The 24,416-nt window shown below is 42.9% G+C and overlaps 1 protein-coding gene across 1 annotated transcript; it reads left to right on the top strand.

Moving 5' to 3' along the window:
- The first annotated feature begins 2,190 nt into the window (after positions 1 to 2,190).
- LOC121538257 (serine/threonine-protein kinase 35) lies at positions 2,191 to 24,103 on the top strand. Its single transcript, XM_041846110.2, has 3 exons — positions 2,191 to 2,942; positions 7,065 to 7,863; positions 22,822 to 24,103. The coding sequence occupies exons 1-2, from the start codon at positions 2,393 to 2,395 to the stop codon at positions 7,799 to 7,801; spliced, it is 1,287 nt and encodes a 428-aa protein (XP_041702044.2). The 5' UTR covers positions 2,191 to 2,392; the 3' UTR covers positions 7,802 to 7,863; positions 22,822 to 24,103.
- Positions 24,104 to 24,416: the final 313 nt, after the last annotated feature.

Below are 24,416 nucleotides of genomic sequence, written 5' to 3'. Positions count from 1 at the left end.
GGGTCTAGTAATATTACAGAGGAAAAAATTGAAGAAGAAAAAATATATAGAACAATTCTGAGAGGGTACGTGCCCCCATATGGGCATTGTGCCTCTGTCGGGGATGATACGAGTATCCCCACTAGTAATTACCAGTTGGAGGGGCAGGCTACCACCTTCCCACTTGGTTATGAATGCACTCAATGCAGCATAACTTCAATGTGTATTAGCTACTTCTGTTACAATATTGTTCCTATGTTTGTGGGATTTTTAAATGTATTTATATTACATAAAACATTTTGATATAATGGGTATGATCATTGTTTATGTTAAAAGTTGAGTAACAGCAGAGAATTATAACATACTCTCTGGGGCACGTGATTTGATTTGAATGTTTTGGAACGTTCAGATAGAAATACCCTATGTAAGACAAACATGCCACTCTGACATGCATGGCATTTCTATCTGTAACGTTTGAGAATGTTTGGCAATTGAACATGGCCCTGCTTGTTCTGTGAGATGGACCAGTCGGAGCAAGGGCTGGGCGACCTTGTGTCAGGGTTCCGATGCTCAGAGAAGTGCGACTAGAAACTAATGAGACCGATTGTTTGACCACAAGTGAGAGTTGATTGATGTCATTGAAACTTGTTTCGCTATTGCAGAAATGTGGTAAGAGGTTAATGGAAAATGGTGGCAGGTAGTGCGGACGAAATGGAGGAAATTGAAAAAAAGTTGGTGAAGCTACAGCTGTGCTGGAATGCCAACAATATGGGTGTCAGTTCTGATGATATGGAGCGGGAGGATGAGGGTCAAGGGCCGGAATGGTCGGTAGTGGAAAGACATAGGAGGAAAAGAGATCATTATACAGAAAGTAGTGGAGCGTCTAGTAAAGAAAGCATAAAGAGGGCCAAGGTAGGAAGCAAGAGTAGTGATGTTGGAGTGGAAAGTGGTGATAGTGTTTGATGAGACCACAGGGCCTCACTTACACCCTCTCTGACTAACTAATGCAGTAGAGAAAGAGGTAGGTGAAGTGAAATTAGCTCAGTTCATTGGAAATGGTAGATTGTTAATATTGTGTGGTAGCCATGCTCAGCAAGAGAAGATTTTGAAAATGTAAAAGCTGAATGGGTAGAAGATTAAAAGCCATGTCCCTGGTGCTTATGCTAGATTGAAGGGAGTCATCACTGGTGTCCCAATATCTATGTCCACAGATTATATTAAAGAAAATGTGAAGGGATGAGGAGTGATTGAGGCCAAAAGGTTGATCAGTAGGAAAGAGGGTCAAAGAAGTGAAAGCTTATCAGTGATGCTGAGGTTTGAGAAAGTCTTGCCGGGAAAAGTACAAATAGGATTCCTTAGTTTCAATGTTAGAGAATTTGTCCCATATGCACTGCAGTGTTTTAAATGCCAAAGAATGGAACATGTAGCTGCTCAGTGTAAAGGAAAGAAAAGATGTGCCAAGTGTGGAGGGGCACATGATTATGGTGAATGTGGAAGCAATGTGAAGGTTAAGTGCTGTAATTGTGGGGGAGAACACAGTGCAGCATTTGGTGGATGCCAGGTACAGAGGCTAGAGAGGCTCAGAGATATAAGATCAGTCATGATGTATCGTATGCAGAGGCCGTAAAACAGATTGGTAGAACTACAGTGCGGACTGATGGAGCTTACATGGATGTACCTGTAGTAAGTGGACCTACTGTCGGGGCTGGTGCTTCTGATGGTCCTGGCATGGTTTCGAGGCCTGTTCAGAAATCTTGTGCTCATGAATTTGCAGTGTCAAAGGACACTTTGATAATGAATAAAGTTGATTTCATAGCTTTTATTGGTAAGGTTATCAATACGACTCGGGTTGTGGAAAGCAGAAATGCCAGGTTGAAGGTTATTGTGGAGACGGCAAAAGAGATATTGGGGGTAACAGATGTTACTGTTGAAATGGTTGTTGACCTGCTGAACAATCCTAAGGGTGGAGTGTTTCAGCATTATATAGATAAAGTTTAATGGGGTTGGGGAGGGTGTGGTAGAAGTTAGGGATTTATTTGGTTTAGAATTTTATTTTCATGGTAGTACATAATTGGGCAGATCATGATTGATCGTACATTCCAGCACAGTAGGTGGCGGCATGCACTTAAACGATTGTTTGCGGACCGGTATGATATCATAGAAGAAGAAGAATTCCGAGAAAGCCACTCCCTCCCCTCTCCTTTTGTACATTTGAGGCAGTACAGTTGTTTATGAATCAAATGTGTTCAAAGAGCGGCATCATATAAATAGATGTACAGTATTTGAAGAAAGAGAGGGTTATCTGACGTTTAATCTACAATTAAACGTTAGAAGTTTGATCATTAGTTTTAACTCAAGTAATGAAAGATAAACATATTTTTCCTAAATACTTGTTTTCAACTAAAAAGAAGTCATGGATATATGCAACGGGAGAAGGCGAAATATAAGAACCCCAAGAAGTCTGCGGGCTTTCAAAAGGCTGGTTGAAGCACAGAACGCCAAAATGAAGACGAAACGGGAGGTAAAACGAGAGGTGGTCAAAGTATTGAGGGCGCTGGTGGTAGGGAACAACAACAACAACGAAGACATCGATGTCCCTATAGAGGAGGACTGTTTCTCTATGAACTATTCCAAGAACGAGAACCTGGAACATGCTATAGTTATGGCACCACGCTACAATCTGTTGCGGGAGGTAGGAAGGGGCAGCTATGGGGTAGTGTTCGAGGCAATTGCTCTGAGGACTGGGGCAAGGGTAGCGGTTAAAAAACTGCAGTGCAACGCTCCCGAAAATGTGGAACTCGCTCTGTCCGAATTCTGGGCCTTGGCAAGCCTGGAGACGAAGCACGAGAATGTGGTGCAGCTCGAGGAATGTGTACTACAAAGGAATGGCATGGCCCAGAAAATGAGTCATGGAAATAAAAGGTCCAAACAATACCTGCGGTTGGTGGAGACTTCACTAAAAGGTAACTATCTAGCTAGGTAGGTAGTTAGTTAATGTTTACGTTGATATAATCCACAGCCTGTTTGGTTGTCTTGTCACCCTTTTTAATGACAGTAACTACATGTAATTGATAAGATAGCTTGCTAGTTAGATCTGTGATCAATACAGAGCAGGCCAATCAAAACAATGGTTTCATTGGCAAGCTAGCTGCTAGCTCAGTGTTTTACCCATTGTTTGCAAAAAGTAGGCTAATTTGGCAAAAGTGCTGATCAGCATATCAAAAAACGAGGTAGATAAGGGAAATAAACCAAAAGTTTTTTTGTTTTTTTTTAAACACTTTAACACGTTACCTATTGTTTCTATTGGGCGACTTGTTAGATGGGCGGGCAGTATGTAAACATCTAGAATAGTTATCCATCATTATTGATTTTGTAATCAGTTGCTCAGTGTCATACATTTGTTTTTAGTAAAAAGATTTCCCCACCTATAGGTTCACGTTGCCATACTGTTGTATAGGCACGGTGTAAGTCGCTCTGGATAAGAGCTTCTGCTAAATGACTAAAAAATGTAAATGTGTGCTATTTCCAACACTTGAGAGAACACAGTGTTCTAGTTGGCCATCAGTTAACCCTCTCCTGGTTGGTTGCAAATTTGCATACATGATACAATTATGCAATCAATATTTCACGCAATTTATGATATTTACCTATGCTATTTCCTCTTATATTTCTTATTATTAAATGTACTCTACTTAATTGTATTTTTTCCTAATCAAGCTTATTTAACCTAAATGTGAAATGTCTATTAAATAGGAGTAGATGTTATTTAATTTTTTTTGAGAAACAGATACTTATGAATATTGTTTTTAATCTCTAGGCTTAATGTTCAGAGCTTTCAGCCCCTGTACTGCCTTTGCTGCCCTTTTTTTTTAAATAGTTGGTTATGGGCAATTCCATGGTAACTAAATTACGCTGAGACTCCGATTATTTTACTTCAAAATATTGCTGAACAAAATACATAGATTTCAAAGTTTAACAAACCATACAACTCTATAGACAAGGACAACTTTTAACAATTTCCATTGAACATTTTACAAAAACACATTTACTGGAAGAACTGTGCAGATGCAAAGTTTGATAACAGAATTACAAGTTTTCATCACTTAATTATTAAAACAAACGTGATATCAGTAAAAATACTATAACTAATTGGTAGGTAGGTCTACCTTTTACTTGTTACTTCTGTGAACTTTCATTATCCTCCCTTCTCATGAGGGAGAGAAATTAGAAAATATCTTAAAGAATTACAATGCACAAGGCAATGTTTCTTGAACTTACAGAAGGCAAATAATTTATCAAACTAAATATGTGTAGGTAATAGTTGGCAGAGGTCTTTACTTCAACATTATTGTGTTTTGATTGATTTATAATACCTTAAGACTTTTTCTGGTAGATGTTATCTAAGACCCCTTTCCATCTGCTTGACCAGAAATCAAAGCCTTTGCTTATTCCTAATTTGTAGGATGGAAAATGGTTGGAAAATGTTTATATGCCTTAATTAAAAAATAAATAATGAGATGACTATTATCTTTCATTTGACATGCTCCTATGAACTTCACGTTGGTGCACATGGGTCCTTTTACATGGAAATGCCCTTATGTAAGTGTCACCATTCGGGCCATTACACTTGTCAACAAATGAAATATTAATCTTGACTTATTTTTAGCCAATAGCCATAATTTTAAAGAGCCATCATTTTAAAGACAGAAGGTGCTTCTCTGGGCTATATAGTCTAAAAGTCAATAGAAATGTTTTGGCCATTTTTTTTACATTATCATCAATATTGGTCAGGTTAACCCACTTTCTGCACAGATTTGAGAGCATAGTGTTCTGAAGAACATAGGATGATCATCATATCTATGAAAGCTTGTTGGACAATATGTGCTCAGGTAACACACTTAAGCACTGTCTCATAAGTAGGCTAGGCTAAAGGGATACGGTGCTATAGAGTTGTCTGCAATGCCATCTCACAAAGCCGCATTGTGTTGCTCAGGGCTTGTCCATCAGGAAATTATATATAAACTTGATCCCATCTTTGGACACGTTTCTGTCTGAGTTGATAAAGTAAGGTAGTTGTTGTATTGTATCTTGCACAATCTGCACAATTAGGTTACTCCCTGCATTTTATAAACTGAAATAATACATTTTGAAACAAGTTTTATTGAAATTTCCCCATAGATTTTCAGAAAACTCAGAAGCTGCATGAGCAAAAATTTTGCATATTAGGACCTTACCTATATCAGCAAGTCAATGAATGTGTTAGCCAATACCAAAAGAAGTGGTTGACATAGTGGTTTTTTCAACTTCTCTCTATCCTTGTCCCACTGTAGACTTTGTTCACATCCTGGGGGTGTGACGTTGTTGAAGGCAGTGCAGGTATGAAAAACAATTAGGATAAAGGGGGTTATTGGGGTACTGTTTCCATTCCCATTTAAATCTCAGGGTCAACCCCCCCATGTTGGCGAGACTAGAACTTGGACTTGGCCTTGACTCTGTCTGAACGGATTTGTAGTCCTATAGCTTGCATTAGTTCACCTCACCCTCCTCAGCTCTCAAATATGCCGACTAAGCCCGAACATTGTGGGGCACAGACATATTACCCGTGTTTGCATTGAGTTGTGGTCTTTGGACACAGTCCCATATACCCTAGCCAAGATCAGTGCATCGCTGATTGCACTGTTGCACACAGCCCTATCTTAATGTGTGTAGATAGCGCGCCACAGTTTATTTAGGCCTAAGCAACAAGTCCCATTTGTTTTCATAGCAATCGTTGCACATGATGTGGAAGGGGGGCGGGGTTAGTGTTTTCAAAGTGGAAAGCCGCTCAATACGATGGCAGCCTACCCTTGCTAAACCCACTTTGATGTTTAAAACCTGATTTTAACTTCTAATGAGCATGCATAAAAATACTGACTTATGACTCGGCATCGGAAACACTAATCTCGTACCATATGTTACTTGATCACTGTGTCATCTCCCTCAGATCTGGATCAAATTAGCGAGACAGTGTTTGTTTTGGTTCAAGCATTTCTCTCCTCCACTGTTGCCTGAACATGTTGTTTTAAGGATGCGTTGCAAGTTGGGGATAATGCAGATTTTTATTTTATATATATTTTTATTTTATTTTACAAATTGTTCTTCTTCAACAGTGTAGTCCCATATCTTGGTCAAAGAAGATAATGGGGAATTATACCCATTTGTATTTGCTTCCCATCGAGAATGGTAGTCTACTGGTTGATGGGGACCAGAATCAAACCATAGACCCTTACATGCTGACATGGCACATTGTCCTTAGACGCCCTGAAAGTCCAAATGGCTAAGCCCAACTGGAATTAATCAGCCTGCCAAGAAATTCCGATAAGTCATGATCAAATGTGATGTGAGTGTACCTGAGAGGTAAGCAAAGGGCGTCTGTCACTCAACTCAGCCCAAGAAGAATAGGGCTTGTTTGCAGAGCACTGATACCATCTCCCACACTCACGCAGAGGAGGAGGAAGTGGAGGGCTGGGTTTGGCTTGGGAAAGCTGACGAGCCCAGCTGATCTGCTCATCAACAGGCAAATATAGTGTTAAACTACAGGCCCCTGAGGAGATGATCCGTCAGAGCAGGAAAGCTACGCAGACGCTCGTTAACGCACGCAAGCAGTTTAGATGAAATGATCGAATAACATGTATGTGTTATTTATTTTGCAACACGAGCACATGTAACGCGAGCAGTGTGGTCAGCATGTTAGAGTCCCATTCATTAGACTACATCACTCTGTGATTTGTTGTTTTTCCAAGTTTTTGTCATGGCACACTTGAAATCCATATTGTCACAGATGTGATGAAAAGCACCATGGTGCTTGCAACCAGATTGGCTTTGTGTTCCCTTCGGTCTTTGTTGCATGCCCAAAACGGCGAGTCGTACACTGTGTTCTTTTTACGTCATCCAAGAATCATCTCAAGGCAGAGCAGGAGTGAGCGGGTATCCGAGGCCTCCACAATGTTACTGAGCTATAATAAACTAAGGCTAGTGTGTGAGGCCTCTCACAGCCAGGTGTGTATGTTTTTGCTACCCTTTAATGCCGTTTTGTCTTTCCCCAGGTGAGCGGATTCTGGGCTACCCAGAGGAGCCGTGCTACCTGTGGTTCGTCATGGAGTTCTGCGAGGGCGGGGACCTCAACCAGTACATCCTGTCACGGCGACCCGACCCGCGCACCAACAAGAGCTTCATGCGCCAGCTGACCAGCGCCGTGGCCTTCCTGCACAAGAACAACATTGTGCACCGCGACCTCAAGCCCGACAACATCCTCATCTCCCAGAAGTCGGGCTTTCCTGTGCTCAAAGTGGCCGACTTCGGCCTCAGCAAGGTCTGCGCTGGCTTGGGCGCCGGTGGCAAAGACGGCGATGAGCATCCCACAGCTGGTGGCGGGGGCAGCGGCGACAACAAGAACGTGAACAAGTTCTGGCTGTCGTCGACTTGCGGCTCGGACTTCTTCATGGCACCCGAGGTGTGGGAGGGCCATTACACGGCCAAGGCGGACATCTTCGCCCTGGGCATCATCATCTGGGCCATGCTGGAGCGGATCACCTTCATCGACGCTGAGTCGAAGCGCGAGCTGCTGGGCACCTATGTGCGGCAGGGCAGCGAGATCGTGCCGGTGGGCGAGGCGTTGCTGGGGAACCCCAAGATGGTGCTCCACATCCCGCAGAAGACACGCAGCACCATGTCGGAGGGGGTGAAGAAGCTGCTGCAGGACATGCTGGCGGTCAACCCCCAGGACCGGCCCGACGCCTTCCAGCTGGAGGTGCGGGTGGACCAAGTCACGTGTGCTGCGTGACACCGCTCCCATTCCCCTTTCCAACCCCTGGTCAGTCAGAGAAGGGACTGCTCTTTTACCAGGTAGGTTATCTTCCTCCTCACATAGACACACACATACACAAATTTCACCTGCTCACTCACTCATATGGCTTCACTGAAGAGTTGACCCTTATTAAATGTGACCTAATAGCAGTTGATCCAATTTCACTGTCAATTGATCCTAAATCAGAGTCAGCTGTTTAGTAGCCCTGTCAGTGCCCTCCTGATTTGTTAGGATGTCACTCATGTATTTGGTCTGCCTCCACTTAACTTTCAAGAACCACATTCTTTTGCTGAGTAGGGGGTCAGTTGTTCTTCTATTAGCCTTTTATTAATACCCATTTAAATCAGTGAAAGCTATTCTCCTCACTGCCACATTGACTTTTTAATCTGAGATAAACTGTTCTTGACTCAGCAGAGGCTTTGGCCTCCCCTCTCTGTTCAGTCACACTCAGCGCAGCAGCACAAGAGAACTGGTAGGCTGGTAATGCCTTGACGCACAGTCTGCTGTTTCAAATACAAACATGCTGGTCCTGAGTCCAGACAAGCAATTCTGCATGTCAGAGATCTCTTACGACTCATTGTTTTTCTGCTTATTCATCTAACCGCTCCTCTCCCTCTTTTCTCTTTTTTCTCTCTGGATTTAATCAAAACCATGCTACTTGCCCTGAGGGGCAAAGTGTATCCTGTGTGGTTGCCAGTGCCAGTCCAAACTCCACCCCTCTCTCCCTCTGGCCCACTTTTCGTTCTTTCATAACACTCTCCTGCTCTGACAGATCATCTCCTCAGGGGCCTATAGTTTAACACTGTTTGCCTGTAGATGAGCAGATCAGCTGGGCTCGTCAGCTTTCCCAAGCCAAACCCAGCCCTCCACTTCCTCCTCCTCTGCGTGAGTGTGGGAGATGGTATCGGTGCTCTGCAAACAAGCCCTATTCTTCTTGGGCTGAGTTGAGTGACAGATGCCCTTTGCTTACCTGTCAGGTACACTCACATCACATTTGATCATGATTTATCGGAATTTCTTGGCAGGCTGATTAATTCCAGTTGGGCTAAGCCATTTGGACTTTCAGGGCGTCTAAGGACATTGTGCCATGTCAGTCTTTGGGCCGGGGATGTCCTCACCTTGTTTTTCTGAGAGACTATTAAGTAGATTACTCCCAGTGCCTTTGTGGTTGGCTGTAAGACACCCGTGTTCAAATAGTAGCATATTTGTTTTCTTTTAAATACTTGATCTGCGCACACTCAAAGTATTTGAAGGAAAACAAGTACTTTGAAACCAGGTTTCGGCACACTCATTGCCAGGGGGAAATGCAGCACGGAACAAAAAGTGTAAATAATAGTCCACAGATGCTTAGACACAATAGTCCGGCGTCCCATTGTGACATAGCTACGAGGCTCTAAGACCACCATCCGTGGGGGATAATAATCACGAACACGGACCTCCCCAAAGTTCCCGAACTTATTCCACATTTTGTTGTGTTACAGCCTGAATTCAAAATGGATTAAATACTTTTTTTTTTATTACCCATCTACACACAATAACCCATAATGACAAAGTGAAAACATGTTTTTAGAATTCTTTGCAATACTTAATACTTTGTAGAAGCACCTTTTGTTGGCGATTACAGCTTTCAGTCATCTTGGGTATGTCTGTATCCGCTTTGCACATCTGGATTTAGGGATTTTCTTCCTTGCAGATCTTCTCAAGCTCTGTTAAATTAGATGGGTAGTGGCAGTGAACTGCAATCTTCAAGTCTTTCCACATATTTTCAATATGATTCAAGTCTGGGCTTTGGCCACTCAAGGACTTTCACATTCTTGTTCTGAAGCCATTCCAGCTTTGCTTTGGCTGTATGCTTGGGGTCATTGTCTTTTCATGTGCCTTTTTGCAAACTCCTTCTTTCTCAGGAGTGGCTTCCGTCTGGCCACTCTTCCATAAAGCCCAGATTGGTGAAGTGCTGTAGAGACTGTTGTTCTTCTGGCAGGTTCTCCCATCTCAGCCAAGGAACTTTGTAGTTCTGCCGGAGTGGTGTTTGGGTTCTTGGTCACCTCTCTGACCAAGGTCCTTCTTGCCTGGTTGCTCAGTTTGGTCGGAAGGCCAGCTCTAGGCAGAGTCTGGGAAGTTCCATATATTTTCAATTTCCAAATGTTTCCTACTGTGCTCTTGACAACTTTCAACACTCTAGACATTTTTTTATACCCTTTTATACCCAGATATATGCCTCATCACAAGTCTATCTCGGTGATCTATGGACAGTTCCTTGGACTTCATGGTATAGCATAGTGCATGTCAGAGCAGAGACTGTCATCTGTGGGACCTTATATACAGTGTATTTGGAAAGTATTCAGACCCCTTGACTTTTTCCACATTTTGTTACGTTACAGCCTTATTCTAAAATGGAGTAAATTCAAATTCCCCCCCCTCATCAATCTACATACAATACCCCATAATGACGAAGCAAAAACAGATTTGTATACATTTTTGCACAAAATAAAATCTTTACAAAAATAAAATGACATTTACATAAGTATTCAGACCTGCTCCTTTACTCAGTACTTTGTTGAAGCACCTTTGGCAGCGATTACAGCCTCAAGTCTTCTTGGGTATGACGCTACAAGCTTGGCACACCTGTATTTGGGGAGTTCTTCTCTGCAGATCCTCTCAAGCTCTGTCAGGTTGGATGGGGAGTGTCGCTGCACAGCTATTTTCAGGTCTCTCCAGATATGTTCGATCGGGTTCAACTCCGGGCTCTGGCTGGGCCACTTAAGGACATTCAGAGACTTGTCCCGAATCCACCCCTGCGTTGTCTTGGCTGTCTGCTTAGGATTGTTGGCCTGTTGGAAAGTGAACCTTCGCCCCAGTCTGAGGTCCTGAGCGCTCTGGAGCAGGTTTTCATCAAGGATCTCTGTACTTTGCTCCATTCATCTTTCCCTCGATCCTGACTAGTCTCCCAGTCCATGCTTCACCGTAGGGATGGTGCCAGGTTTCCTCCAGATATGACGCTTGGCATTCAGGCCAAAGACTTCAATCTTGGTTTCATCAGACCAGAGAATCTTGTTTCTCATGGTCTTAGAGTCCTTTAGGTACCATTTGGCAAACTCCAAGCGGGCTGTCATGTGCCTTTTACTGAGGAGTGGTTTCCGTCTGGCCACTCTACCATAAAGGCCTGATTGGTGGAGTAATAAAGAGATGGTTCTCCTTCTGGAAGGTTCTCCCATGTCCACAGAGGAACTCTAGAGTGTCAGTGACAATCAGGTTCTTGGTCACCTCTCTGACAAGGCCCTTCTCCCCCGATTGCTTAGTTTGGCCAGGCAGCCAGCTCTAGGAAGAGTATTGGAGGTTCCAAACTTCTTCCATTTAAGAAGAAGGGAGGCCACTGTGTTCATGGGAACCTTCAATGCTGCAGAAATATTTTGGTACCCTTCTCCAGATCTGTGCCTCGACACAATCCTGTCTCGGAGCTCTACGGACAATTCCTTCGACCTCATGGCTTTTTTGCTCTGACATGCACTGTCAACTGTGGGACCTTATATAGACAGGTATGTGCCTTTCCAAATCATGTCCAATCAATTGAATTTACCACAGGTGGACTCCAATCAAGTTGTGGACACATCTCATGGATGATCAATGGAAACAGGATCCACCAGAGCTCAATTTCGAGTCTCATAGCAAAGGGTCTGAATACTTATGTAAATACGTTTTTTTTATACATTTGTAAACTTTTCTTAACCTGTTTTCACTTTGTCATTATGAGGTATTGTGTGTAGATTGAGAGAAACCTTTATTTAATCAATTTTAGAATAAGGCTGTAACGTAACAAAATTTGGAAAAAGTCAAGGGGTCTGAATACTTTCCGAATGCACTGTAGACAGGTGTTTCTTTCTTAATCATGTCCAAACAATTGAATTGGCCACAGGTGACATCTCAAGGATTATCAAAGTAAATTGGATGCACCTGAGCTCAATTTGTAGTCTCATAGCAAAGGGGTGTGAATACTTAGAGTACCAGTCAAAAGTTTGGACACACCTACTCATTCCTGTGTTTTTCATTATTTTTACTATTTTCTACATTGTAGAATAATACTGAAGACATCAAAACTATGAAATAACACATGTGGAGTCATGTAGTAACCAAAAAAGTGTTAAACATATAATATATTTGAGATTTGAGATTCTTCAAATAGCCACCCTTTGCCTTGATGACAGCTTTGCACACTCTTGGCATTCTCTCAACCAGCTTCATGAGGTAGTCACCTGGAATGCATTTCAATTAACAGGTGTGCCTTCTTAAAAGTTCATTTGTGGAATTTCTTTCCTTCTTAATGCGTTTGAGCCAATCAGTTGTGTTGTGACAAGGTAGGGGGGGTATACAGAAGATAGCCTTATTTGGTAAAAGACCAAGTCCATATTATGGCAAGAACAACTCAAATAAGCAAAGAGAAACGACAGTCCATTATTACTTTAAGACATGAAGGTCAGTCAATGCGGAACATTTCAAGAACTTTGAAAGTTTAAGTGCAGTCGCAAAAACTATCAAGCGCTATGATGAAACTGGCTCTCATGAGGACCGCCACAGGAATGGAAGACCCAGAGTTACCTCTGCTGCAGAGGATAAGTTCATTAGAGTTACCAGCCTCAGAAATTGCAGCCCAAATAAATGCTTCACAGAGTTCAGGTAACAGACACATTTCAACATCAACTGTTCAGAGGGGACTGTGTGAATCAGGCCTATATTTACATTTACATTTTAGTCATTTAGCAGACGCTCTTATCCAGAGCGACTTACAGGAGCAATTAGGGTTAAGTGCCTTGCTCAAGGGCACATTTACGTCATTTAGCAGACGCTCTTATCCAGAGCGACTCACCAATTGGTGCGTTCACCCTATAGCCAGTGGGATAATCACTTATATATGGTCGAATTGCTGCAAAGAAACCACTACTAAAGGACACCAATAAGAAGAAGAGACCTGCTTGGGCCAAGAAACACGAGCAATGGACATTAGACCGGTGGAAATTTGTCCTTTGGTCTGGAGTCCAAGTTTGAGATTTCTGGTTCCAACCGCCGTGTCTTTGTGAGACGCGGTGTGGGTGAACGGATGATCTCCATGCGTATTTCCCACAGTAAAGCATGGAGGAGGAGGTGTTATGGTGTGGGGGTGCTTTGCTGGTGACACTGTCTGTGATTTATTTAGAATTCAAGGCACACTTAACCAGCATGGCTACCACAGCATTCTACAGCGATATGCCATCCCATCTGGTTTGGGCTTAGTGGAACTATAATATTTTTTTCAACAGGACAATGACCCAACACACCTCCAGACTGTGTAAGGGCTATTTTACCAAGAAGGAGAGTGATGGAGTGCTGCATCAGATGACCTGGCCTCCACAATCCCCCAACCTCAACCCAATTGAGATGGTTTGGGATGATTCGGACCGCAGAGTGAAGGAAAAGCAGCCAACAAGTGCTCAGCATATGTGGGAACTACTTCAAGACGGTTGGAAAATAATTCCAGTTGAAGCTGGTTGAGAGAATGCCAAGCGTGTGCAAAGCTGTCATCAAGGCAAATGGTGGCTATTTGAAGAATCTTAAATATAAAATATATTTTGATTTGTTTAACATTTTTTTGTTTACTACGTGATTCCATCTGTGATATTTCATAGTTGTGATGACTTCACTATTATTCTACAGTGTAAAAATAAAGAAAAACCCTTGAATGAGTAGGTGTGTCCAAACTTTTGACTGGTAGTGTATGCCAGTTAGGCTCTACACCCCTTGTAAAGCGGATTAATGTGCTTAATTTTAAGAAGTTTGGCCGCTTTAGTTGTGATACAAACCTTATCAAAACATATTGGCTTATTGGCTAGGCTACATGAGTTGTGTGACTATGATTCGAAAAGTAGCAAAAAAAATACATGTAATCTATGCACTTAAATAGCGAATGGAGGACGCTTTTCCCGTGATTCATTTTCATGCCAGCCAGGTAGGCTATACTCCTGTTGTAAAGAGAAGATATATGCTTAATATTAGGAAAGTTGAGAAATAAATATAGTAGGCCTAGCCTATAGAAAGATGATGGGATCCTCCTCTTTTATTCACGCAATTGCATAGCCTATAGAAATGTTGAGCTCATGGGCTCTCATGAAGTGTTTGATTAGATTTTCGATGACATTTGCATTGATGTCAGAGTGATTTAGAAGGACAATAGAGTGCTGAGTACCAGGCAGTTAGCAAGTTTGGTAGGCTACTAATGACCAGCAGCAGTATCAGAGCTTGGAGAAGCCTAATTTCCGTGACTACACGGTCACGTGAAATTTGACTGCCTTCATGACTCGTGACCGCCGGTGTGGCGGTAATATGGTCACCGCAACAGCCATACCCATGACAAATATTTTCAGCCTCCTAAGGGGGAAGAGGTGTTGTCCCCTGTAGCTCAGTTGGTAGAGCATGGCGTTTGCAACGCCAGGGTTGTGGGTTCGTTTCCCACGGGGGGCCAGTATGAAAATGTATGCATTCACTAACTGTAAGTCGCTCTGGATAGCGTCTGCTAAATGACTAAAATGTAAATGTAAAATGAGCACTCTTCACAAAATGTGTTTGTGTGTGAGGACCATGTTAATTCCTTAGTGATGTGGACACCGAGGAACTTGAAGCTCTCTACCCACTCCACTACAGCCGCTTCAATGTGGGCGTGCTCAGCCCTCCCATTTCCTGTAGTCCACGATCAGCTCCTTTGTCTTGCTGACGTTGAGGGAAAGGCTGTTGTTGAAAGAAAGGTTGAAAGACAATTGCACCGTGCTTCTCCGCCCATGCAGCCTACAGGCTATTTTATTGAGAACACGCATAGGAGATACGCGCACTTGATCTTGCACGCCCAACAAAAGAGAGGAGAGGTAGGCTACTGAAAGGCAATTCCACAGTTTTTCACTTTAAAATGAATGCCAAACAAAAAACATTGATTTCAAAGTTTAACAAACTATACAGCTCTATGCACAGTGACTACTTTTAACAATTTACCCAAAAACAAAATATATAGACATTTACTTGAAAAACTCCCAAGTTTGGCAACAGAATTACGAAACTTAATCTGCACAATTTTTCCTGTAAATGTGTTTTTGTAAAATATTCAGTGGACATTTTTAAAGCAGGCTAGTCCTTGTGCATGGAGTTCTATGGTTTGTTAAACTTTGAAATCTATGTTTTTTGTTTGCTATACATTTTAAACCGCGAAATCTGAGTCTCAGAGTAATTCTGTTACAATGGAATTGCCCTGAACTTGAAGCAGTAAGAATTAGGCTATTAGTTTGTGAATATTGCAACAGAGGTGTTTTTAGTACAATAGATAACGCATACAAAACAGAAAGAATCTTGCATAACCTTTAGGAGCGGGACTATTTGCAGGCATAGACAAATAGCCTAGCATAAACGTGTTATCAATATTTATTTCCAGTCAATGCCAGATCCTCAACTTGAGCCTATCATATTTAGGAAGTACATTTCCTTGGAGAGACAACTGCTTTTCTGCCCATGCAGCCTACAGGTTATTTAAGCTACTGAACATGAAGCAGCAAGAATTTGCCTTAATGAATAGTGCGATAAAGAGGTGCATTTAATACAATACAAAACAGAAAGACAACATTTTAAAACCATTTTATATCCCAAAGTTGTCGGTCTGACCGCCCGCTCCCGCCCGCAGCATGAAAAACGCTGATCGCGCCGCAATGATCTCTATCGGGGCCCACAGGAATGCAGCTCTCTACTTGGTTGCATAGATACAACTGAGATTTCAAGCAGCAGACAGCTCGGAGGAATGGGACAGAATCTTGTCAAGAATCTTGTCAAAAACTTGTCAATTTAAAACCATCGGGGAATTAAACCGGTAGCCTCACGCCACGTTAACGCACATTTTAATTTAATTGGTTGAATTTATTAGATTGAGCACAATCTCTAAGGATCCTCCTAATAATCATAATCCCTCATAGATGAGATTGAAGACTGGAACGTTCAGAGATCTAAACTGTCCAATCGGTCGCTCTGAATTTGAACCCAGTTTGGTCTGAGTGTTTTGGGCACTCCGACCTATCCCGAATGCTATAGACTGGCATTCACCTTTTCCCCCTCGCCACTCTCCTCCCAGCTGCCCAGTGAGCTGTGAGTGTCAGTGAGTTAACTGTGAAGTAGGGCTGGGCAATATATCTAATACATTTGAATTGATGTTTTAGCACGATATTCCAAATGCATGTTCCGCAAGAATCAAGGGTTTATAATTTTTGTTGTTGTCTTTTTGATCTCGTCTCCTTCGCTCTTTCTGCTGTTACTGTGCACCTTCTAATTTACACACACACACCAAGCCCCTCCCCCTGCCATTCACCACATCAAAGATAGATCACTTCTTCCTCACTGATTTAGTCCAACAGAATCAGTCATATGGACAACGAAAGACATTGAGACTTTATTTTTCTGTAATAGAGGAGAAGTTAACCTTTCTAACGATACCATTTTTATGTCTCAACTCCTCAAATTGCACACAGAGCAGACTACTAAAACATTAGTATCAATGAACATTGATTCTGGAAAATGAATGCTCAGTTTGTCACGCTCGGCATTGCGGTACCACTCACCGCTAGAAGCATTTTAGCCAAAGACTGTTATACTAAACTCAGGGGGAAAAAAAGAAATGTCCTCTCACTGTCAACTGCGTTTATTTTCAGCAAACTTAACATGTGTAAATATTTGAATGAACATAACAAGATTCAACAACTGAGAGACAAACTGAACAAGTTCCACAGACATGTGACTAACAGAAATTGACTAATATGTCCCTGAACAAAGGGGGGGTCAAAATCAAAAGTAACAGTCAGTATCTGGTGTGGCCACCAGCTGCGTTAAGTACTGCAGTGCATCTCCTCCTCATGGACTGCACCAGATTTGCCAGTTCTTGCTGTGAGATGTTACCCCACTCTTCCACCAAGGCACCTGCAAGTTCCCGGACATTTCTGGGGGGAATGGCCCTAGCCCTCACCCTCCAATCCAACAGGTCCCAGACGTGCTCAATGAGATTGAGATCCAGGCTCTTCGCTGGCCATGGCAGAACACTGACATTCCTTTCTTGCAGGAAATCACGCACAGAACGAGCAGTGTGGCTGGTGGCATTGTCATGCTGGAGGGTGGAAGGGTACCACATGAGGGAGGAGGATGTCTTCCCTGTAACGCACAGCGTTGAGATTGCCTGCAATGACAACAAGCTCAGTCCGATGATGCTGTGACACACCGCCCCAAACCATGACGGACCCTCCACCTCCAAATCGATCCCGCTCCAGAGTACTGGCCTCGGTGTAACGCTCATTCCTTCGACGATAAACGCGAATCCGACCATCCCTCCTGGTGAGACAAAACCGCGACTTGTCAGTGAAGAGCACTTTTTGCCAGTCCTGTCTGGTCCAGCTACGGTGGGTTTTGCCCATAGGCGACGTTGTTGCCGGTGATGTCTGGTGAGGACCTGCCTTACAACAGGCCTACAAGCCCTCAGTCCAGCCTCTCTCAGCCTATTGCGGACAGTCTGAGCACTGATGGAGGGATTGTGCGTTCCTGGTGTAACTCGGGCAGTTGTTGTTGCCATCCTGTACCTGTCCCGCAGGTGTGATGTTCGGCTGTACCGATCCTGTGCAGGTGTTGTTACACGTGGTCTGCCACTGCGAGGACGATCAGCTGTCCGTCCTGTCTCCCTGTAGCGCTGTCTTAGGCGTCTCACAGTACGGACATTGCAATCTATTGCCCTGGCCACATCTGCAGTCCTCATGTCTCCTTGCAGCATGCCTAAGGCACGTTCACGCAGATGAGCAGGGACCCTGGGCATCTTTCTTTTGGTGTTTTTCAGAGTCAGTAGAAAGGCGTCTTTAGTGTCCTAAGTTTTCATAACTGTGACCTTAATTGCCTACCGTCTGTAAGCTGTTAGTGTCTTAACGACCGTTCCTCAGGTGCATGTTCATTCATTGTTTATGGTTCATTGAACAAGCATGGGAAACAGTGTTTGAAGATCTGTGAAGTTATTTTGATTTTTACGAATTATCTTTGAAAGACAGGGTCCTGAAAAAGGGAAGTTTCTTTTTTTGCTGAGTTTAGTTGTCTAGACTGTGTTTTATACATGTGCAATAAGCATAAACACAATTCTATAAGGAATTGGCAACTCGTTCTCATTCTGAGAAATAAGGTAGGCCACAACATCTGAACAAAGTGGACAGGCTAGCATGCTGTTCAAACAGTTTGGAGACGGACAGCAAAGTGTGTTCATAACAATTCAACTGTTCTACCTTGTTAGCTAGCAAATAGATCAAAGTTGTGTAAACTTGGAATATAAAGATTAGCTGGCAACTCACTAGCACATGGGCTTGTGCTTGAGAGATTGTTTGAGACCTGTGTTAATTTTCTAAAATGCCTGCTACAATAATTTAGTCATTATTAGTGAATGTGCATTATGCATGGTTCTGATTACATTTGAAACAAAAACGGCATTTTCATAGACCAGATCAGTGAATATTGCAGAAATGCAGGTTAAACGATTTTGATAAAATAATGACATTATTTGTGGGTCTTATGGTTGTGGAAGGCTTATATTTAGCCTAGGTATAATTTCACAAGCCCTGAATTCATTAGAATTATTGCTGACCGTTTGAAATGCAGTGTATTTGAACGTTAATTGTACTACAAAGCTTATTTAGAGAATGTTTAAAAAATCTATATACTGTATGTCATGAATCGCCCATAAATTAGGCCATATCGCCCGGCAGCGTAGTGTTGCGTGGCTCTCAACCGTTGCAGATCGGCCTCATTTTGTCCTGCTGGATGCAGGGATAGCTGTTATGCCTTATGTAACCCAACCCTGGTCCCCTGTCTGATGGGAGAATCCATAATCTGTCACACATGGGAGGGAGAAGGATTAGATCTTGTGAACACAGAGCGGGCGGAGGGGGTGAATATCGTAGGTTGGCACACCTGATTTGGAATGGGGGCGGCGGTAGCCTCGATTAGGCTGAACTGAAAGTGAGATCTTCTCTGCCCAGTACCACCACCATTGCCGTGGGCATCCTCCATTGCTGTAGTTGTCGTCCACCCTCTCACACACACACTTGCGCGCTCTCAGAGCAGACCATGGTTACTGTTAGCGCTCCCCCCCCGCTGCTCCTTCTACACAAGGGTTTACTGAGGCTCACGTTTGGAACATTTTGTCCTCTGCCTGCCAGCTTGTGTATCTGTGTGCCTCTACCCAGATAAAACAGGCCAATGCACTTTAGCTTTTTCCCCCATTTTTTTTTTAAGAGGTTCTTTTTTATTTTGAGCATCTGTGTTTTTTTGGCCATCTTTTTTATTGACGATGTGAATAATGTAGCAAGATTTTGTATGAACAGAGGGATTTCGAGTGCACTGCATATGGGTAAAAAGTATCAACAGGGAACATTGACTGTGGTGCCTTATGCAAGTCTTTCTATGTACAGTGTATAGGGTCCATACAGAGTCTAGTTCAACCGTATCCTAGGGAACACGGTACTCTTTAGGTGAGCAGAAGAACGCATGTTCAAACTTGATGTCTCTCTCTTTACTATGGGTCTCTATGGAAATGGTGTCGTTTAGACAGTGGTTTGGCTGTATGGTACAGCATGTACTCGATGTGTTCTGTGGGTGTGTTTCACTGTATGTATAGAGGCTTGTTATCATGGAAACTGGTTGGGGAGTGGGGGGAGGGGCTGACTGAAGTCAGCGAACGCTAAACACAATATTACAGAGTTGACTGAGAAATGTCAGCAGGGGTGCACTTTTATATATGATTTAGTGGGGAGCGGAGGTTGGGTGTCCAAGAACGAGAGCGTTTTGAACTTTGAGTAGTAGTAGAGGTTGTAAAAAACTGGGTTGAGACGGTAAGGTTAATGAAATGGCTTTCAGAGAAGCCTGCCTGAAACTTGGGCTAGCAACCCAAAGATCAATTTGTCGTGAGCTTCATAATGCGCTTCCATGAAAGATCATAGTTCAGAATCATCCGTTTTTTGGAGGGGCGCACATCCAGAGTTTACATTGAAATTACACCTCTGCATTGTTCTTTGGCCAGTTCCGCTGTGTCACTGTAATAATTTGGGGGGCTTTGTCTTTCTGCTCCCCTGACCCCAGTCAAAAGGCACTGTTGGCTGGTCATGAAATGTTATCTAATGGATCTGTTGCTGTACGCACCCCTCGGTCTCGTCTCACCCTGCCTTCAACTGCCTGTGTTACTGTCTGGTAACATTTAAATTTTAGTCATTTAGCAGACACTCTTATCCAGAGTGACTTACAGGAGCAATTAGGGTTAAGTGCCTTGCTCAAGGGCACATCGACAGATATTTCACCTAGTCTGCTCGGGGATTAGAACCAGCGACCTTTCGGTTACTGGCACAACGCTCTTAACCACTAAGCTACCTGCCGCCCCACCACTGCTATGGCAGTGCTGGGGTTCTGCATTGGCATATACCGTTGGGAGTCTACCATATCAGTACTGTTTGGTGCAGTGTTTGGTTTCAATCACTTTCTTTTGTCAGGCACACTTGAGTAGGCTATACAGTCTGTATTTTAAACTTTGTCTGTTTCTTTGAGCATTGTTCTTCTGAGCCTCAGTGTGGCCTTATGGTTGGAGCCTTTTAAACTCTAAATTATAGATAAGATGGGCGTGATCAGCTGCTGTTGTGAAAAGCAGTTGGGAGCTTCATCTCAGGGATATTTTCAGGGATGAACTCAGATTTTAGATGATAAGCCTCACTGCTGCTATAGCTTCACTGAGGGTCTCAAAGATCCACACACATTTGCCAACCCTGACTGAAACCATAAATCACCACTATCCCACAAATACTCGACCCCCGCTGATATCTAATCACTTCAAGATGGGTGAATTACCTGAGGCTGGATGGTGAATTCCTCCCAATTCCTCATGAGCTGAAATAAAAGATCCCAGACATTTTCCATACACACAAAAAGCTTATTTCTCTCACATTTTGTGCACAAATTTGTTTACATCCCTGTTAGTGAGCGTTTCTCCTTTGCCAAGATAATCCATCCACCTGACAGGTGTGGCATATCAAGAAGATGATTAAATAGCATGATCATTACACAGGTGCACCTTGTGTTGGGGACAATAAAAGGCCACTCTAAAATGTGCAGTTTTGTCACACAATACAATGCCACAGATGTCTCAAGTTTTGAGGGAGCTTGCAATTGGCATGCTGACTGCATGCCAATTGCTGTTGCCAGATAATTGAATGTTCATTTCTCTACCATAAGCCGCCTCCAACATTGTTTTAGAGAATTTGGCAGTATGTCCAACTGGCCTCACAACCGCAGACCACGTGTAACTACCCCTGCCTAGTCATGGGAAATCCATAGATTAGGGCCTAATTTATTTATTTCAATTGACTGATATCCTTATATGAACTGTAACTCAGTAGAATCTTTGAAATTGTTGCCTGTTGCGTTTATATTTTTGTTCAGTATATTTCCACGCTGTGAGGTTGGAATAATACTGTGAAAATTACTATAATGCCATGTTAGTATAAGAACTGTTTGAAAAGACCACCTGAAATTTCAGCCTTTTTTGGTGGGGTGGAGTTTTGGCCTTCTATGGTGACATCACCATGCAGTAAATTAGTTAATAGACCAATAAGAAAGAGTTCCAAACCTCTCTGCCAACAGCACATTGTCTGTATTCCCCTCCCCACTCAAACCACTCTGACATTCCTAGCAAAATTCTTGCTTGAGAAATTGCTCTCTGCATGCTAGTGGCAAGGGGGAAGGTTGTGTTTCAGCAGACTTTAAATGGCCTTGTGCTCAGAATAGGTGTCTCCCACTCAGTCTTGACAGGACCTTTAGCTGGGTTGTGTTCATTAGGCCCTAAACAGAAGAACAGACAAACAGGAAGGGACTACCTGGACTCCTCCAATAAGAACCACGCATTTCTGTTTTCTGTTGCAAAATATTTGAAAGCATTTTCTTTTGCTTGCCCTAATGAACGTGACCCTGGCACAGTCTTCCTCCTCAACAAGCCTGCACATGACTGGGAATGGGAGGTGAAGTCTGCCACCACCGCCGATCGATCCCCCTGTGCTTAAGAGCAATCCATAATGGCTGGCTTTTAGCCTGTCAGTGTCTGCTGCTGCAGGGCCGTTACAGCAGCTGAGAGTGCTGCCAGCAGTTAGTGAAGGAAAGGGGCCCTTTTGCTTGTGGAACAGAAGTGCTGCAGTGGTTGCTGCATAAGAGGGAGATTTATGGGGTTGTTCAGACTTTTTACAGCCCCAGTGGAGACCACTGTAAAGAAGCTAGCTTTTAAACTTGTAAAAATCATAAATATAATTAATATAGGCCAATGAAGTCATTATCATTGTTGTCATTTTAAAAGACCCATCTTTTTAAATGACATTCGAGCTGTTTGCCTTTTTGCATGTCAAGAGGTTTCTCTTTTATGCATCAGTCGGGCTAGCCCATTTGTGCACATACCATGTGGTATGGGTTATGCAACCTGTGGAAGGGGGGAGGGGGGACGGGATGCAGCCCGTTGTTGTCTTTAGTGTGGTGACCTGATTTTCATCAATGGCACGTACTTCACTATTAATAGTGTGCATCCTTGAGATTAAAGCAAAAAGTATAGGATCTGGGTTATGTTAATAGTTTAAATGTTTAATGTTTGTTTTTTGGAGTGGTTGTCATGGTATTTATACCATGACGCTATCGGAGACCTCTGACGTGTCAACCAATCAGGGTCTAAATCCCACCAATCACGCACATCTGAATGCCTTGCATAATAGAACAATTCTATAGGCAATACATTTTGTATGCACATATATTGTTTCTGGTTCAGTGAAATGCACTGGAGTTCCACAGTACACTGATAGCAATGCCTAAAAAATTTGATACTGATAACCTGTGGGCCTGTATTTCATATTGGCTGACATTCAACCATCTTCTTTTCTCCTGTCTCTCTCTCTCTCCAGATTTGTTTACTAACTGAAGGTGGGATCACACGTCTGTACAGAGGTGTAAAAAGGGACTCTGAGCATCTCTGAACTGTGAAACCTCCACTATTGCTCCCAGATATGAAAAAAATGGAGGGTTTGCGGTCAGCGCTACTAAAATGAGGACACCATTATCGGGAAAGCTATGCAATCAAGTCATATGGGAAGTCAGTCCTCTCCCCTTCCCCCACCGCACCTTCTATTTTAAATTTGGAATGTTGTTACCAAAAAGGCGAAAGACATTCACCAATGGACGACGATCAGGTATACCAGAACACGAAGTGTTCCTTGGCACACCTGATTTGGAATGGGGGCGGCAGTAGCCTCGAGGTTGGAGAAGCAGGTCAGCATCCGGAGGGTTGCTGGTTCGAATCCCACTGCTTAAGAGGGCAAAAATCTGGTGGGAGTGAGCCGGCAACCAGAGGGTTGCTGACATCAATGTCTCAGGTGCCACCTACCTCTCCAACCTAATGTGTGTTTGTGTGGATGTGTGTGTATATCCAGGGGGTTAGATAAAATGTCCATCCTGTATGGACTAATAAAGTATATCTTATCTTAATGGCCACAAGGAGTAATAATGATTGTTATTTGATAAGCTGGTCTTCAAAATACATTTTTCTCAATGTTTTTATTTTATTTTCATTGGTCCGGACATGGACTGGGACTTCCTTCTTCTCCGATGTTGACGTGTGTTGGATTGGGCCACATAGGCTAGTATGGATGGATAATCTGTCATGTATAGACCGGAGAGGATAACATGTTGCACTGTGTACCTGCTATACCAGAGTTTTAAAAAGTATTCCTAAATCGACTGATGAAAATGATGTAGAAGGGACTTAACTTGTATACTGTGAATTGGAAATGTGAATTCAATTCAATACAACTTTATTTATAGACAATTTAGAAAGGTGGGTTATATTGGGTAGTTCAGTACACAGCGCCCCATGTCCCCGATCCTCAATGTGGACACATGGCACTAGTATCAACCAAGCGGCATCAACACAACACCCCTGTTCCCCTCCCTCTACACCCTTGTGCCTTATTAGAACGTCATCAAATGGAGGGGTAACCAATTTGATTCCCAAATAATGTGATTTTTACATGCAGTATATCATTTCCCCTTGGTAGCAGGCCTATATAATATGATAATATGTTGTGCATTTGAAGCCAAACGGTGCCATCTCACTATGTCGTGGTCCTCTGTAGCTCAGCTGGTAGAGCACGGCGCTTATAACGCCAAGGTAGTGGGTTCGATCCCCGGGACCACCCATACACAAAAAAAAAATGTATGCACGCATGACTGTAAGTCGCTTTGGATAAAAGCGTCTGCTAAATGGCATATTATTATTATTATTATTATTATGTCATAAAAGAGATCATAAAAGGGTTTTAGGGGAATTACCTATTGCGTTAACCAAATTGTACCAGAGTTGTGGACACTGTCACGTAATAAATGTATATTTAGCCCAATATTACATTATATTATGTATCTAAGAAATTTGGTATGAAATGGAATCATGTTAATTTAAGACTGGAAAATTGACTGATTAGCTAGTAACTACGATGAAAAGTCT

This window comes from Coregonus clupeaformis, chromosome 24, assembly GCF_020615455.1.
Source record: "Coregonus clupeaformis isolate EN_2021a chromosome 24, ASM2061545v1, whole genome shotgun sequence".
Classification (NCBI taxonomy): Eukaryota; Metazoa; Chordata; class Actinopteri; order Salmoniformes; family Salmonidae; genus Coregonus; species Coregonus clupeaformis.
Note: the sequence above shows the minus strand (reverse complement) of the source record. Positions and strands in the feature narration are given on the sequence as shown.